Source organism: Sesamum indicum, linkage group LG8 (genome assembly GCF_026168435.1).
Source record: "Sesamum indicum cultivar Baizhima isolate 11 linkage group LG8, ASM2616843v1, whole genome shotgun sequence".
NCBI classification, from domain to species: domain Eukaryota; kingdom Viridiplantae; phylum Streptophyta; class Magnoliopsida; order Lamiales; family Pedaliaceae; genus Sesamum; species Sesamum indicum.
The window spans coordinates 21,995,006-22,011,467 of record NC_142664.1 but is presented as its reverse complement, the minus strand read 5'-3'; the positions used below and the strand labels follow the sequence as shown (position 1 = coordinate 22,011,467).

Genomic DNA, 16,462 nt, shown 5'->3' with positions numbered 1-16,462 from the left:
TAACTTAATCTGCAACATGACCTCAGATAAGATGGATAACAAGGGCTAACTTAAATAGCTGAATTCAACGTGTTAAATTGTGTAATTATATGAGTTTGAATTTAAATTTTAATACATGTGTGTGTGTGCGTGTACAAATGTAAATAACTAGACGGCTTTGTTACTTTTGAGCCAAACTTTTAAATTGAAAGTCAGCTTTGATACGCTATTTAGGTGAAGTTTGCTCGTCAATTAACTATTGTTAATGTTTGTGCTTTACATGTAATAATAATAATAATAATTGATTGTTCATCAAAAAAAATAATGCTAACATGGAGTGTGGAATACTCAATCAACAAAGTTACAATCTTAATTATTACATAATAAATTATACGCAATTGTTCTAATTATAATAATAATAAGTTATATGTAATATTAAGGAATTAAAACAAAGAAAAAGTCATAAAGAAAAAAAATATTTGAAAAAGAAACAGACGTGAAGCAATTATTTAGACGCTCTCGTGATTTGGTTGTCACTAATTATTTTCAACGATTGCTTAATTTCAAATGTTAAATAACACTATGTGTGTATGTTGTGTGTGTTTGTATATATGTGTGTGTGTGTAAAGCAATATAGTTTTGTCTTGTTAAGTGTGTAGCATGTAAAGCAATATAGTTTTGTTACATATAATTTGGTCAATATACAAATAATAATGTTAATTTTTTAAGTTTGTTCGAATTAAATTATAATAAAGTTTAACTGAAATTGCGTCCGAACCTAACTATTTTGATTATAAAACGACTTCAACTCAAACAACTCTACTCAAACACAAATTGGATTAATATGCTTTGATATGAATATATAAATTTCAAAATATATCAATTAAGACAATGTAGTTATGTTTAATTTGTTACGAGTAATGACTTAAAATTTATAATAACATGATTATATACAGTATTGTTTGTAAGCTTCTGGAGTTTACCTCTGCCTTAATCAGACATAGTATATTCTAATATTAGTATATTCTGGTGATTTCGGACAGGTAGATATCAATATTGTTAACCAACTCCTATCTTTGTTCACTATTTATGAAACTTGAGATTCAATTGTTTGGTGAAATATTTTATTTTATTTTCCTGATTAATATACTGATTTGATAAATTTCTACTAGTTTCGCACTTGTGGGTGGTTTGTTTAGATACTGCTTTTTCAAATTCGACTTGATAATTATAAACTAATAATGGAGCTTTAGATTACAAGTATATAATTCAATCATCGTTCGATATTATCTTTTTTGACAAGAAGGTAATAACTGAATTATTGAATAACTTATAATAATTCATTTTTGTTTTGGAACTGTGATATTGTGTAACAAATCGTGAAGTTGGTCTGATTGATCGATCGGTCCAACTCAAATCGCATCTTAATTGAGTAATTAGTTGATTGATGGATCATGGACTGGCCTAAGGAGCTACAACAGAAACCAAGGGTGATATGAAGCCCAGAAGAAAGGTGAAGACTTTGCTGCCTTTTCACTGTACTTCAAAATCTTGCTGCTTCAGTTTCCACTTCAAAGCTGTAATAACATTAGCAGTTAACCTTCCTTTAGGCGAGTCCGCGACGAAAATACACAGGCTAAACATAAACATGGCCACTGTTCTCGTATCAAGCTCGCTTATTGCAAGTTAACACTAGTAAAATCAACAAGTTTCAAATACAAAAATTCATGGCTAAAACAGGACACTGCTCGTAGCAAAGGACAGGAGAAGATCCCAGAACTTGATATCTTAGTATCACAACATTCTAGTTTAATGTTATTGTGTTACAAACAGATAGAAATTTACCTGAAAATTTGTACATCCCGCGGTTTAAAAGCTTTACATTCTCTTATCTGCTTGTCTTCAGGAAATTGCAGTTCTCCACGTGTATCCTGAGAAGCACAAGTGTAGATATTCACCAGTGTACATCGGTCGTCTGCTTGAGTATGAACACAAACTCACCAATCCGTGTACTAGAAGTAGACAGATTTCTTGCTGGGATCAAGTTACCAACTATACAACTCATTTGCTAGCAACATTCTGGCTGACACCATATGAACCGAGAAAAGTATATATGCTGTTGACTGTGTAAGTCTTCCTGTTTACTCATGATGATGTATTACATCTTATTATGTTCCAACGGCTGCTCCAAAGAATGAATATGAATGTATAAAATTACAAAAAAGGCCCCAGAAGATTATCTCCACCAATCTGGTATTTTCAGCCTCCTACTCCGGTGTACAGCAAGCTTAACTGCAGGAACTTTCTGCCTCACCTGCCTCCAAATCATATTAACTGCATCTTCGTTCTTTGGAGGATACTGGAATTCAAAGTGGTGAGAAATGCTTTTAATTCGCTCCCACATCTTAACCCATTTCTCTTTTGGAAACCCTCTGAGCAGACTGACCAAGTAGCCTGGTTTCAGTGCCTCGTGAACTGAGAAGAAAATGGAGAACTCCTTGTAGTCTATTTCACTTTCAAAGGGTAGCTCAATTCTGTCACTCACAATAACGGGAACACAGTGGCTGACAATAGCATCAAATAGACGGCAAGATGATGGAGTATCACCCGCCGGATGGAGACAAAACTTTGACGAACGCATTTGTTCAGCAGACTAGTACAAGCAAAAGAAAGATGAAGTGTAAGATGGAAAATTTAGTTTAGCATGGTTGCAAAATATTCACAATATATGCAAGCTGAAGAAACTCTATGGACAGATGTCCTTGAATGCAGCAATGTCAAACATTTCTCTATTTGTTTGTCATGATTTCACAGAATCTCAATCTAAATAGCCACCATAAAGTTTCTCTATTAAGGAGCAAAGATAATATAAAGCAAAAGTGAGATATAGCTTAGATCACTGATAACAATGTGCAAATAAAACTAAAATCGAAAATGGACTTGAAAATGGTTATGTCTCACACTGAAGAAGAAAAAATCTAGAGTCTAGTTGCACAATTATCATATTGTTATTAAATACAAACTGCACCTTCATGTCCTCTTTCACTAATAACAGAATTGTCCTGTCACAAACTTTGTTGCGGCAAAGTAAATGCCAAAAGACTTACCGCTTTGAAGCCTTCTTCTGAAGCATAAGCCTCCTCATATATGACATCCTTCGTTCCATTTAACATCTTATGTAGTTGTGCACGAATTTTTCCCTCCTGCCATATTAGCATGTCAGAAACATGTGTTTCACAATACTAAACATAAGGACATGAATGTTCTTTTTGATCTGCATACATCTTTCCTCTTAGTCCTCCCACGGAAGAAGAGAAGTGTATCACGCGACTCATATGGATCTTCAGGTTCACCACTGATATATGATTCTACCATGTGAACATAAGGGGCAACGACATCCTTTGCCAGTCTAGAAATGTTCATTATGCGGCCAAAATCAGCAACAATGAATATAGAAGCATTAATTTCATCACGATAATGTCTGAAAGCATTTGGATGATGCACGGGGATTACATGGTCTCTTCCGCCAGACCTTTTCCAATAAGCTGAGGCTTTTAATATATTTACCATCTCGAGCTACAGTTTAAAAAAAAAAAATGGTTATCAGCAGGATGAGAAGGCTCAAGGTTTGAACCATTAAGATAATAATTTTACCCCTAGTTCTATCCCTCGGTCAGTAATCAAATGAAACGCAGATGAGAGAGGGGCTGAAGCAACAAGAAGTCAGGAATTACTAATAGATGCACTTCAATTAGCCAGGAGCTACTTAATCATTCATGGACTCCATGCCCAGTTCCAGTTTTACCAATCTCACAGCAGAGACAAAGAAACCACAGCAAGAAAGGTCGCTGCATGCAGATCTACAGCGGATAAACATGGGTGGTTGTCAGGTGCAAACATGCAAATCTAGGACAAAGGCTCCAGCAGCAAGAATGTTAAAGCCCCTAAGGCAACACCAGGTAATAAGTAATCTGGTCCATCACTTAGGCAACTGGACAAGACAATGAGAATGCTTTTAAAATAATAAAAACAAAGTAAAACACATATAAAATAACAATTGTTATTTTCAATTGTGATCGCCCGAAAGCATTTATTCTTTACTCTACCCTTTCTCTATCGTTTAACTTATGCCACAAGTGTGAAGTTTTCATTTACTTAGCAAACTATTTAGAGAAAAACAACGGTTTGAGCAATAGAAATATTAAAATAATATATTTATGATGAACAATCATTTAAAATATGATAAACATAAAATTATTTAAAAAAAAAAAGGAAAAACATTGCATCTGCAAGAGCAGGCTAGGTGCCAGGCCAACTGTTGTAGCATAGGCACCCAGATGACTGCCCATCACAACTGTGGTTTAGATTAGTATGAGATGCTGAAAGTCATTGCTTAATGAGTTTAAAGACGGAGAGAAGTAGTGCACAAAAAACACCACTCCACTTTGTGCTCAATTTTCTCTTTTTCAACAAGCTCCTTAGCTTTGCATGCACCTTAGACAATAATCCTAAAAATTACTTTTTACATGCATGTCATGTTTCCGTTAAGGAGTTGAAAAATAGAGAATATGGTTGCAAAGGATTCACCTAATTCACAAAATAAACAACAACAAAGTAATAAAAGTACATTAACTGATCCAAGAGAAACTCAAGCAAGGTGTTAGCTAAGCTCCCATGCAAACCAAGTTAGTCACAACTGTGACAGACCAAATTAATCCGTTAAACCTCTGAATTCTTAAAATGGTTAAAATGCATAAATTAAATTGCAAATAAGACCAGAAAGAAATTATGCACCTACTGCAACATCAAATATCCAGGTTACTTTTTCAAAGAAAACAAATGAATATATTTCCAGCATGTGAATCAAGTATCTGACCTTCAAGCATATTGGGAATTAAATTCTTCATATTTGTAAAAGGAAGAAAGCAAGCAGCTAAGCTCACTTCATAGAAGACACTTCGGCCATCCACAGGCACCTCCAACAGGAAAAAAAAGTGAAAAGTAAATGAACTCAACGACAATGAAATAACTTATTTCTTCAATTCTCTAGTACCTAGTTCTCAAACAAGAGGAGGAAAGACTTCAGTAGCATCTCATTTACAGTAAGAACCGCTGTTTAGCTAACTTATTAGAAATTAAAAGTAAACCCAAGATATCTAAAAGGATAAATTGCTATTCGGTGGCCATTTTTGCACGTGGTATAATCATTTTCATAACTATTATATCTAGGTTAGTCAATATTCTTTTGCACCCATGAAGGCGATGATGCAGAGATAGCATAATACAAAATTGAAAAAATGTTGGATGAAGAATCCAGTCCAAGAGCTGAGGTATAACCATTTGCCTCTTCCATATTTTGTTGAAATCACTGTCTTCTCCTTAATTGCCAAATTGATGGAGAAATATGCTTTGGAAGTGTTTTAGAAAAATCTTTTAGATAAGGTCTTTTGGGGAAAAAAATACAGTCTTCTTAAATTAGTCAAATTTAACTAAGGGTTAACATGTATGTGTCAAAGGACATGGATATGTAAAATCACCTACTAATATAATTGGACAATTACTATGAGATAGTACAATTATTTTTGTCCGCCTAAATAGTCATTTGGGCCACTATTACACCAATAAAGTGAAGAGAACCAGTAGACATTATTCGGGAAAACAAATCACTCATTTAGCCATCATGAAATTAAGAGAGTAAATTTAGGCCATTATTATTCTTTAGATATTCAGTGAACACCTTTTGACCTATTAGGAGCAAATGTGTGTTTCTCTGTTTTGAAGAATTCATAAAACAATGTGCTTGATAGATCTAAAAATTCAGGCGCCCCAGCTCCAGATTAAGTTAATTGGCACAATAAATTGCGATCCTAGAAGTAACGTTTTGGGTGCCAATATCATCACCTGTGAAGTAAACTTTCTAAATGTCCCACGTTAATATGATTAATTGTAAAGAAATTTACGAACTTGCTCTAATGCCAATCTCAATTGGAGCCCCCAAACTAAAAGTAAAGGGAGAAAAGAAACAAGAAGAAAATCAACTCCAGAAATTGTTCCTGATAAGCTAATCAAAGTAAGATTAAGTGATTAACCATTAAGAACAAAGTAAATACTTAGGCCTCCTGTTATGTTTTGAAATATTGTGTTAACTCAATTTGAACTATTACGAACAAACTGTGCGTTTCTCTGTTTTGAAAAATTCATAAGCAACGCGCCTGATAGGTCCAATTTTCAGGCACCTGAGCTCTAAATTGAGTTAATTTGGAACAAGAAATTTTGAGATCCTTCAGGTTCCAAATATCATCACCTATGAAATAAACTTTATAATATGTCCCCCATTAATATGATTGCTTGAACTGAAACTTAAGAACTGCTATAATGTCAATCTCAATTGGAGCCACCAAACTAAAAAGGGGAGAAAGAAGAAATTCAACTGTCGAAATCATTGCTGATATGCCAACCAAGATAGATAAACCACTGATTGTTTGTTTCTGTGTTTCAAGAATATTCATAAATACTGACAAATAAACATTATAACATGTCCCACGTCAGTATGATCAATTAAAGACAAATGCTTCATCAATAATCTGAATTCCAGCTACTAGACTAAGATAAAAGAGGAAAAAATCAACTGAGAGAATAATTACCAATAAGCTATAAATTGACCTTTAAACTAAATTATTCAAATAACAACAAAACAACAGCACGAAAAATATTTCTTTTTTATTTTAAAAAAAAAAAACGCACCTGCAACTTCTCGTCAACAGTATTCGACTCCGCCATATTCCGAACATGAACATTGAAACTAAGCGACGAAAAGAACGGAACAAAAAACACGTCAGCGGAATCCGGATCGGAGACCCGAACCGCCTCCCTGGTCAACCCGAACTCATCACTCCCCTCGTACAAAAGCGAAGCCATCATCCAGTACTCCACACTGTGCTGCTTCCGGAGCCCATCATTCCACCTCCAGGCCGGAATATTCTCCGCAGTCACCAGAGCATTATCAGGAAAATTGGGGTCCATTAATCCGACATTGAAGCGTGGCGGCAAATCGTACATGTAAACCCGGAGCGGAGGTGATCCGCTGCGGCAGGAGGCGACGTTGTTGAGCTGGGGGATGAAGGAGAGGAACTGGGACTTGTAGTCGAGGGTTCCGGCAAGGAGCAAGGAGCCGAAGAGTAGAGGAATGCATAGCGATAGACAAACGAGGGTCCTGTTTAACGATTTTTGCATCGAATTAGCAAGAATTTAGGGTGGGTTGAAAGAAGAGTGAAATGGGTAAGAAGGAGAAGATTGGGATGGAATCTAAGAGAGAGGAGTGAGAATTGGGCAACTGGAAGGAGAAGATTGGATCCGCAAATGAAAGCGGAGTAGGTGTTTTTTTGTGTTTTGTTGCTAAATTTAGGAATTTTAGATATATATAGCTTTTGGGTTGGGTATGAATATGAATGCTATTGGATTTCCATAGTTTTTTCGGTTAAATTTTTAGTATATTTTATCAATATATTCTTCAAATTCAGATCATATTCTAAAAGTAATTTAATAAAATAAAATTATAAAGCTTATAAAATGATAATACTGATAAATTCATAATTAATTAGAATAAATTTATTAAAAATAAATTAGAAACTCTTTTTTTTTAAACGCGTTTATAACATCATGATTTCTTATTTTTGAGTTTAAAAAGAAATTTTTCTCAAAAAAATTATTAAATACTCTATCATGTCTTATAAATTATTCAAGATTTTTTTAAAATAATTACACTTATCACCTCCAAAGTATTTTCAGTATCATAAGCACCCTTCTAAATTTAAAACGCACCAAAAATTGAGCTAACTTAACACTGTTGGACTAATGCCGATATGGTGTTTATGATTGTTGGAAATATTGATTTCAACTTTTTCTATATATATATATATATACATATGTTTAAGATGTTATATTCACTTGCACCAAGCAAAATGACATGCAAAACAAGCCCAAATTCCCTAGGCCTAATCCAACTATTTGCATGCTGGGTGTGGAGGTCTGCATCAACTAGGCCCGAAATTAATAACAGTCAATTTTTCGTATTTTTATTTTAAATAAATAAAGGGGATAAATTACTGTATTTTAAAAAATATATAAAAATATTTTATTTTTATTTTCTATATATGAATAATTTACTGATTTATGATACGATAATAGGGTTAGTTGCATTTTTCCCCTTGGATTCTTCTAGCAAGTCCTAACAGGTAGATCATATTTCTGCAACATTGGGTCGCCATGTTTGTTCTCTAAAGCACCAGCTGTACAGCCTGTAGTCGCCTTTGTTGTGGAAGGATATGGTATGCTGGGAACGTGCACCCATCCCCACGCCATTTCCGCAACTAACAATTGTGTATTATTTTTTTAGGAAAATTATGATTACCTCTTTTACAGTTTTGTTAAATTTTATCTTTTAAATTTGCAAATACCTCTCTCATTTTAATATTTATCTGACAACAAGTTCATTTCGTTAGCTTCTATTAAATTTTTTTATTTAGTTTTTATAGTAATTTGGCCAAAATTATATGTATTATTTATAAATACTTTTTTTACTCACTCATATATTTTTTTTAATTTTTCTTTTTTTTTTTTTGTTTTTTTAGATCAATATGGACAAGATAGTAATTTCCATCTCATTATCTAAGGGGTACAACATTATCTTTTCATTTGAGGAGGTATTTGTAAATTTTTAAAATATGAGGGTGTATTTGTAATTATACCAAATCAAGCCTAAGAAGAAATCGTTGTAATCTGCCCCTTAATTTTTTTAAGCAAATTTCTACATTATTTCCTCAAGTTTTAATGGAATCTAATTAGAGTGGACAAAAATATTCCACTAATAAGGAGTAAAACTGAAAAAACTCAAGTACTTAAATAATTTGTCAATTATTGAAAAATAAAATGTAATAATGTAATTGATATGAGTAAATAAAATACAAATATTAATAAAACAACTATTAATTATTAAGGGAAAAAATAAATGTAATAAATATATTTTAAGCATAGGTTTGAAAGGCAAAATATGCATGAAAAAGAATTGATATGAATCTCAGTTAACATACTTTGTCTTTATTTTAAAAACTTGATTTTTCTATTTCACATTGATTCTCAAACTTGATTGTAATATTTTTATTATTCTGTGCTACCATCGCTATTAACATTTATTAGTCAAATTAAAATGCATTGTAAAAATTCAAAGAATATTTTCGACTTGCATTTATTAACTTTATTTATTTTTTAAAAATGATTAGTACTTGATTTATTAATATTTTAATTTTTGTTTAGTTATGAAAATAATTTTATTGGAGTACATAATATTTTTTTAATTGTTGCCAAATTATTAAAGTCTATGAGTTTTTTTTCAATTGTATCACTCATTAATGGAATATTCAATCCATTTTAATTAGATCCCATTAAAACTTATCAGCTGAGAACCACAGTAAGAATTTTTTTTAAATGAGGAACTATTACGGTACACTTGAGAGATGAAAGATTAAAATAGGACGGGAATATAAATGACAGATCAATTAAGAGATTCAGCCACTTTTTTTGGCTAAATTACAAAAGAGAAAAAATTATGTTTTGTGCAAAACTTGATGAAAACTCCCCCGTGTTAATGAAATAGGCCAATAAAAAAAAATTATTTTTTGAAATGATGCACACTCTCTCCCACCGTTTGTTATACTTAACAATGTTAAAATTTTAAATTATTTATATGTTATATTTTTGTTTTAACAGTCATTGATCTTCAAAGATAAAAAAATGTGTATATATATACATATAAAGACAACAACGAACGAACAATTATCACTATCCAACCTCTGGTGACCTCGTTGTCGCTCAGCGGAAAAGGGGGAGATGTCGTCTCTCCCGATTTGGGCGACTCCAGAAGAAATGGGTGTCGCCGTCATCCAAGTTGGGCAACGATGATGCACAATCCCCATGGTTCTTGTGGTGGCCAATAGTAGTAACCGACGGCAAAAGAAGGAAGAACCCCAAAAAATTATCAGAATAGCAAAAAATATATATACATATTATTTTTTATTTTTAAAAGATATTAATTTTTTATTTTACATACATGAATTTTAGTATAAAAATTATTTATAGTAAATAATATAAATCATATAACTTAAAAATACGATATACTTGGTACTTTAATATTTAATTAAAATATTTTGTAAATAAATATAATTTATTAAAAAATATTTAAACAAAATCATATTTAAATTAATATAAATATATTACCTAACACTAACTCACAAGCTCCCACTTTTTCATCTTTTATTCTTTTGGTGATGAAGTTTAATAGAGGCCAAAATTGAGTATTTTGGTCATTTTTCACCACATTTATTGCTAAAAGATGAGAATAAAACATTTATATTCGTATAACTACTGCGTCAATGTACTCTCCATCTATTATTGATGAAAGGGTTTTTTTCACAGAATTTACAGTAATTAAAGGATGCTTTTTGCCTATTTCAGTACATGAGAATTTTCAATAAATTTCGCATAAACACATGAGGATTTTTATGTTTACCCTTTAATTTATCAATACCAGACATGCACTCTTCTCACTTTAGCTGGGAGCGTATGCAATCCTGTTCTGATGATTTTGAGAGAAAAGTTTAATTCAACCCAATAAAACTTGGGTTCTCACAAGTCTAGGTGAGTGTTTGGCTAAGTTTGTTTGAAAAAATTTAGAAGCTCATACATGTGTAAGATTCATTTGGCGTAATTTTAGAGTGAATGGTATTTAATATGTATAATAATATTTAACGTGTCGGATGAGGTGAATGAGCCTTAAACTTGCTGATATTGACATGGATTAAGTGTCGCCTCATTAGTAGGGGGAAAGAAACTAGGCTGATTGGGCCAATGGTCTTTCAATCTGTTAATAATGAATGGACTAGCAAGATTTGAACCTATTGGTGTTGGGAAAATTGGGCCTGTCTTCTAACATAATTTATGCTGGATTTAATTCTTAAACTTGAAAATAAATGTCTAGCGCATCATCAACTAGGCCACTTAATTTTTCATAATAGTCAAATTCCTTAAACTATTTAAAGAGTCATACCTTTTTCATTTGGCATATTGAGGTAGAATACCTTTATAGGGAGTTCATATTTTTCAAGAATTTATGCGAGTTTTGAGAAATACATTTCATACTTCTACGAGTATTTTAGAGTTTTGGCAGCGAAATTAAAAATTGGTTTTTAATCTCGTAAATGATCGTACACTTGGAATGAGATAATATTGAGAGGTAATGAAGTTTTTATCCAATCATCAATATCTACAAATAGGAAAACAATTATGATTTTAGGACAACTATAAGTATCGGAACTCTCTGTTAACTCTGATTTTTCTAATTTTATTTAATTCATCTCATGACTATAAGCATTGTGGTAAATTATTATATAGATATTTTATATTTGATGATAATTATAAACAGAAAATCACACAATATCAACAATAAGATATTTTCCAGTGGATTGGACTTTATATTTTAAATTATATTGCATTTTCTATTTCAATCTATATATATGCACACCATATGTGTAAAGTTTTTTTCTTAAATAAAGTAAATTATATCATCTTTATACATACAAAGTGTATATATTAAATGAAATATATATTAAATAGGATAAAAATTGAGATAAAATATAGGAATAATTACACTCCCCTCCCCGAGATTCGATATAGTTACATGTAGACCCATGTGGTTTGAAAAATTACATTTAATATTTTTTAGATTTGCTTTTGTCTAATAAATAACTCTCTATATTAGTTAAAATTTATCGAATTTGCTGATATTACTAAAATATATTTATTCTTGATTTATTTATTACTTACTTATTGCAGGTCAAACAAAATTTTTTATAATCAAAATATCCTTATACGTCTTCACTCATTAATGTATATAATAGGTATATTTTCACTGTTACAAGGGTAATTTAGTCAAAAAAAAAAAAACAATTGACCTGCAATAGATAAGTAATAATTTAATCAAGGATAAATATTAATTTTGTATCATGTTTTCTTATTAATATCAACAAATTCGATAAATTTTGACTAATACAGAAATTTGTTGTTAAACAAAAATAAAATTTAAAAATACTAAATAGAACTTTTCAAATCATAAAAAATTTATATGTAATTACAATAATCACCTTAAGAGGAGAATTTAAATTGAAACTAGGAATTACATATCTCATCCTTCCTTGGAAGATGGAATTGCATTTTCCAAAGCGTAGTACATTTCGCATTGAATGCACATCCTAATATCAACATGCATTAATTTTGCTTCACAAATCTCCGATTTTGCTGTTCTGTATACATTTATTATTTTGTATATTAGATGAATTTTGATAAATGTTAGAGTTAGAATTTAAAATCACTTTAAAACGAAAAAGTGTAAATTATACCAACCTCCTTTAATATAATAATAATTTCTTTAAAATTATATACACTTTTTGATATGTAATATAATTATATAGCTCATGATAATTTTCGTATTTAATTATCCTTACTAAAATTTTAAATTTTTTCCAAAAAATTGATAAAATATATATATAGAAGCATAATGTTGGGCAAACATTATTACAAAAACAAATTATAAAAATATGATGTTGAATAAAAAATTTAAAAAATTATGTAAAATTATAATTTAGAGTCTAAAAATGTATTCTTGGCAAATCAATACAAAATTTAGATGAAATATTAATGGAAGCTAATTGATCAATTATTAGACGGATATTATTATCTTGATATGCATGCTGCAGTTATAATTTCATTACCCATAATATATATATAATGATATAAATCATAATATAACAAAATTTAAAATAGAAAATTCAATCTACGAGTATCCTTTGCATGGGGACTACAAACCTTACCAACTTTCCCCACTTTGATCATTAATTAAAACTAAGTATGGAACACAATAAATATACCCCAACAAAAACATACCCTATAAATATCCCTCCAAACCTTCTCAATATATCTACAACACTACCAATTAAAAAAGAAAAAATCAGAGAAAAATTCAAGAAAAGAAAGAAAAATGGAAACAATTAGAAAAAACCCTGTTTCCATGATCTTCATCATGCTGGCTATAACCGGATTTCTGTCGGCGGTGGCGGCGAACTTGGAGGAGGACGAGAAGGAATGCGCGGAGCAGCTGACGAACCTGGCGGCGTGCATTCCGTTCGTGAGCGGGACGGCCAAACAGCCGACGAAGGAGTGCTGTGACGACACCAAGAAAGTGAAAACTGCACAGCCCAAGTGTTTGTGTGTGCTGATCAAAGAGAGCAGTGACCCCTCCATGGGCCTTCCCATCAACACCACTTTGGCTCTCCAGATGCCCGCAGCTTGCAATATTGATGCCAAAGTCTCCGACTGCCCATGTAAATATCTTGTGCTTATAACTTTAATTTTATATTTTTATTTTGGTAAAATTCAGATTACCTTGCCAACAGCTACCATCATTTTTATATTTTGTCATTTAAATTCTTTAATTTTAATTTTTCATGTCAACCATAAGAGTTTGCATGTATGTTGGATGTGATCATTTTCAAATACAAAATTCCACAAGAAAGTGATATGAGGTGGTATCTTGAAAAACTCATGTAGTTGGCATGCTAAATTAAAACAAAATAAAAAAGTTTAGATGATAAAATACAAAAGCAACCATAGTTCGGATTGCGAAATATCTTTTACCCTTTTGATTTAAGTTAAGACTTTGTCGTGTTCTATTTTGTTTCATCAAATTTTTCTTTTTACTATTTAACTGCAAAAATATATATTAATTACAAAATATTAAGTGATAATTCTAAAATTATTAGTAGAGGTACATATATTAGGTGAAAGTGATCATTTTGATCTTATCAAAATATAATTAATTTAGTAATAAAAAAATATGCATAAAGTTGTCATTATATATAAGAGAAAATTATTTCTTTCGTTCTTTAACTTTATCTCCTATTAGTTTTTGTCCTATAAGTATGCCTTTTGTTTATTTAGTCTTATAAGTTACAAAAATGATGACAAACAGTCCGAACATAGTTCTCTACATGATTTTTCGACGAAATTTTGAAAATAAGCTTGAAATTGCCACATAGCAGGAATTTGTTGAATTTTCAACAATTTAGACACGTGACTATCAATGGTGACTGGCCATGTTATCTTTCTGGTCAAAAATTAAAATTTCAATGACCGGAGAACTATTGTTTGTTATTTTTATAACTTACAGGACTAAATAAACAAAATGCATACTTATAGGACTAAAAGTAATAGGGGATAAAATTAAAGGACGAAAAAATAATTTTGTCTTATGGATAATCAGTGACAACACAAATTAATACAGGTGACAACACAAGTTAATACAGGTGACAACAAATAGGTCATTATTATATATGTATCATTAATTATTTTTAGGGACAATTTTACATATTATTCTTTTGTCATTGATCTTTGCTAGCGGCAACTTTTACAAATAATTATTATTATTAAAATTGTGAAATTTATTTTTTTGATAAAATAAAAATTCTTATCACTTATTATATATAATTAATGACAATATTAAAGTTGTCCGTTATTTTCCTATCGCTAATCCTATATTTTTTATTTTTTTTAATGTTGTACGTTACTTTTACTATATATATATATGCAGGGAAGTCTCATCGAATTTAGTCATATATCTACGATTCAATTACACAGTAAATGAAATCAGTACTTATATCATCGGTTTGCAGTTCGACGTAATCAATTATATAATAAAGGTATATATTAACAACAATTAAAAAAAGAACACCAAAAAGATCAAAATTTATTTCAGTTGCTAACTGATTACCTCTACATAAATATGTATTAATAAAATTGCATAACTTTTTCTTTTTTTTTTCAGCATTACTGAATCTCCCGGCAGATTCACCCGACGCAAAGATCTTCAAAGTGGGCAACGCAGATTCAAGCACAGGCGCATCTGCAGACTCTCCTTCTGGCTCTACTGCCTCTGCAAAATCTCCACCTTCTTCCACAATCACAAGTTCCGATAATACGAAGACAACACCAACAAGCGCTAGCAACGGGCAGAAAGTCGTTACCAGCGTCTTGCTCGTAATGGGGCTGGCGTCTATTTCATTAGTTTTCGTTTAATTTTGAACTGTGCGTTGTGTTTTTCGTCTTCAAAATAATAAAATTGGGGAGCTTAAAAATGTGAGGCGAGCTACTATATACGTAACGTGCCATAAATGGCAATTTTTAGCATATAAGTTATTGATTGGTCTGCGATTTTTGCCTCTGTTCCTGTTATATTACTATTAATGAATAAAACTTGATTGTTCTTTTTCTTTTTTATTTTTCGTAATAAAATTATTGAAATAACAACTTGATTACGAGCCTAAAATAAATGAGCTTATTTTGAAACTACGACGCTATAGATGTCTCTAACATTTATAAGATATTGTATTTATTTCAAAAATAAAATTTAGAATATTTTGACAAAATAAAATTATGTAGGAAGCTTGTAACAAGATTATAACTAAAAAAAAATTCAATATATTAAATAATTATGAACTCTTTACATTTTCTGAAAAAGTCGATGCAGGTCCAAATATATATTACTTTATAGGGTGCTAGCGAAAACCCAAATGATTATTTACTTTTTTATTATAAAAAATATATATAAATAAAATTTATTTTAATTGATCAAGAAAAATATAAGGTCTACGACTTTTAATTCTTTTTTTTTTAAATTAATGGGGAGTCGTGGATCGAACCACGACTTCGGTCAATTTATTTATTTTATTTTGTAAAATTATTATTATTATTATTTGTTATAATAATTAATTATAAATTTAAATATTTATAATTAGTATTTAGTAAATTCGTTCAAGTCTTACACTAATTTTGTTATTAAAAAAATATTTATATATATATATATATACATATTCTATAATAATAAAGTAAATAAGCCAAAACCCAAATGACGTGTATTTAGATTCACTTTGTTCTTGTCAATTTGTTATAAACAAAGACATTGATCTTTTCTTTTCTTTTTCTTTTTCCTGATATAAGTATTAATGCATACTTAAATTAAAATCTCGATTAATAATTTAATATAGATTAATTATAGTGAGCTCTTTTGAGATTTGATATAAATACAAATATTCACTCGATATTTGGAAAATTATCAACACTCCCTAATTTGAGCGGTAGCTCAACTTGTTGAACTGATCAAACTGCCTTTATGGACTATAAATTATAATTTTACCATATTTTCTAAATTTTTTGTGGACTTAGTGGTAATTTTTCAAAATTTTTCATCTACCTTGTCTGGTTCTTTTATAATTTTCTAAATTTTTTTAATAAAAATAATAAAAAAATATGTCAAGGGTGAAATTGAGAATTTCAGATATGCATCGAGAATCATATAATTCCATCAAATATGAGGAGGTAT

At 30.6% G+C, this 16,462-nt stretch overlaps 2 protein-coding genes across 2 annotated transcripts; one reads left to right on the top strand and one right to left on the bottom strand.

Moving 5' to 3' along the window:
• Nucleotides 1-1,643: 1,643 nt before the first annotated feature.
• On the bottom strand, nucleotides 1,644-7,409 carry LOC105168403 (putative arabinosyltransferase ARAD1). Its single transcript, XM_011088470.3, has 4 exons — nucleotides 6,724-7,409; nucleotides 3,262-3,555; nucleotides 3,087-3,182; nucleotides 1,644-2,632 (listed from the first exon to the last, which is right to left on the bottom strand). The coding sequence occupies exons 1-4, from the start codon at nucleotides 7,210-7,212 to the stop codon at nucleotides 2,216-2,218; spliced, it is 1,296 nt and encodes a 431-aa protein (XP_011086772.1). The 5' UTR covers nucleotides 7,213-7,409; the 3' UTR covers nucleotides 1,644-2,215.
• A 5,578-nt stretch (nucleotides 7,410-12,987) lies between these two features.
• LOC105168402 (non-specific lipid transfer protein GPI-anchored 14) lies at nucleotides 12,988-15,353 on the top strand. The gene is made up of 2 exons (XM_011088469.3): nucleotides 12,988-13,409; nucleotides 14,909-15,353. Exons 1-2 carry the CDS (start codon nucleotides 13,067-13,069, stop codon nucleotides 15,157-15,159), a joined length of 594 nt encoding a protein of 197 aa, XP_011086771.1. The 5' UTR covers nucleotides 12,988-13,066; the 3' UTR covers nucleotides 15,160-15,353.
• The last annotated feature ends 1,109 nt before the right edge of the window (nucleotides 15,354-16,462 follow it).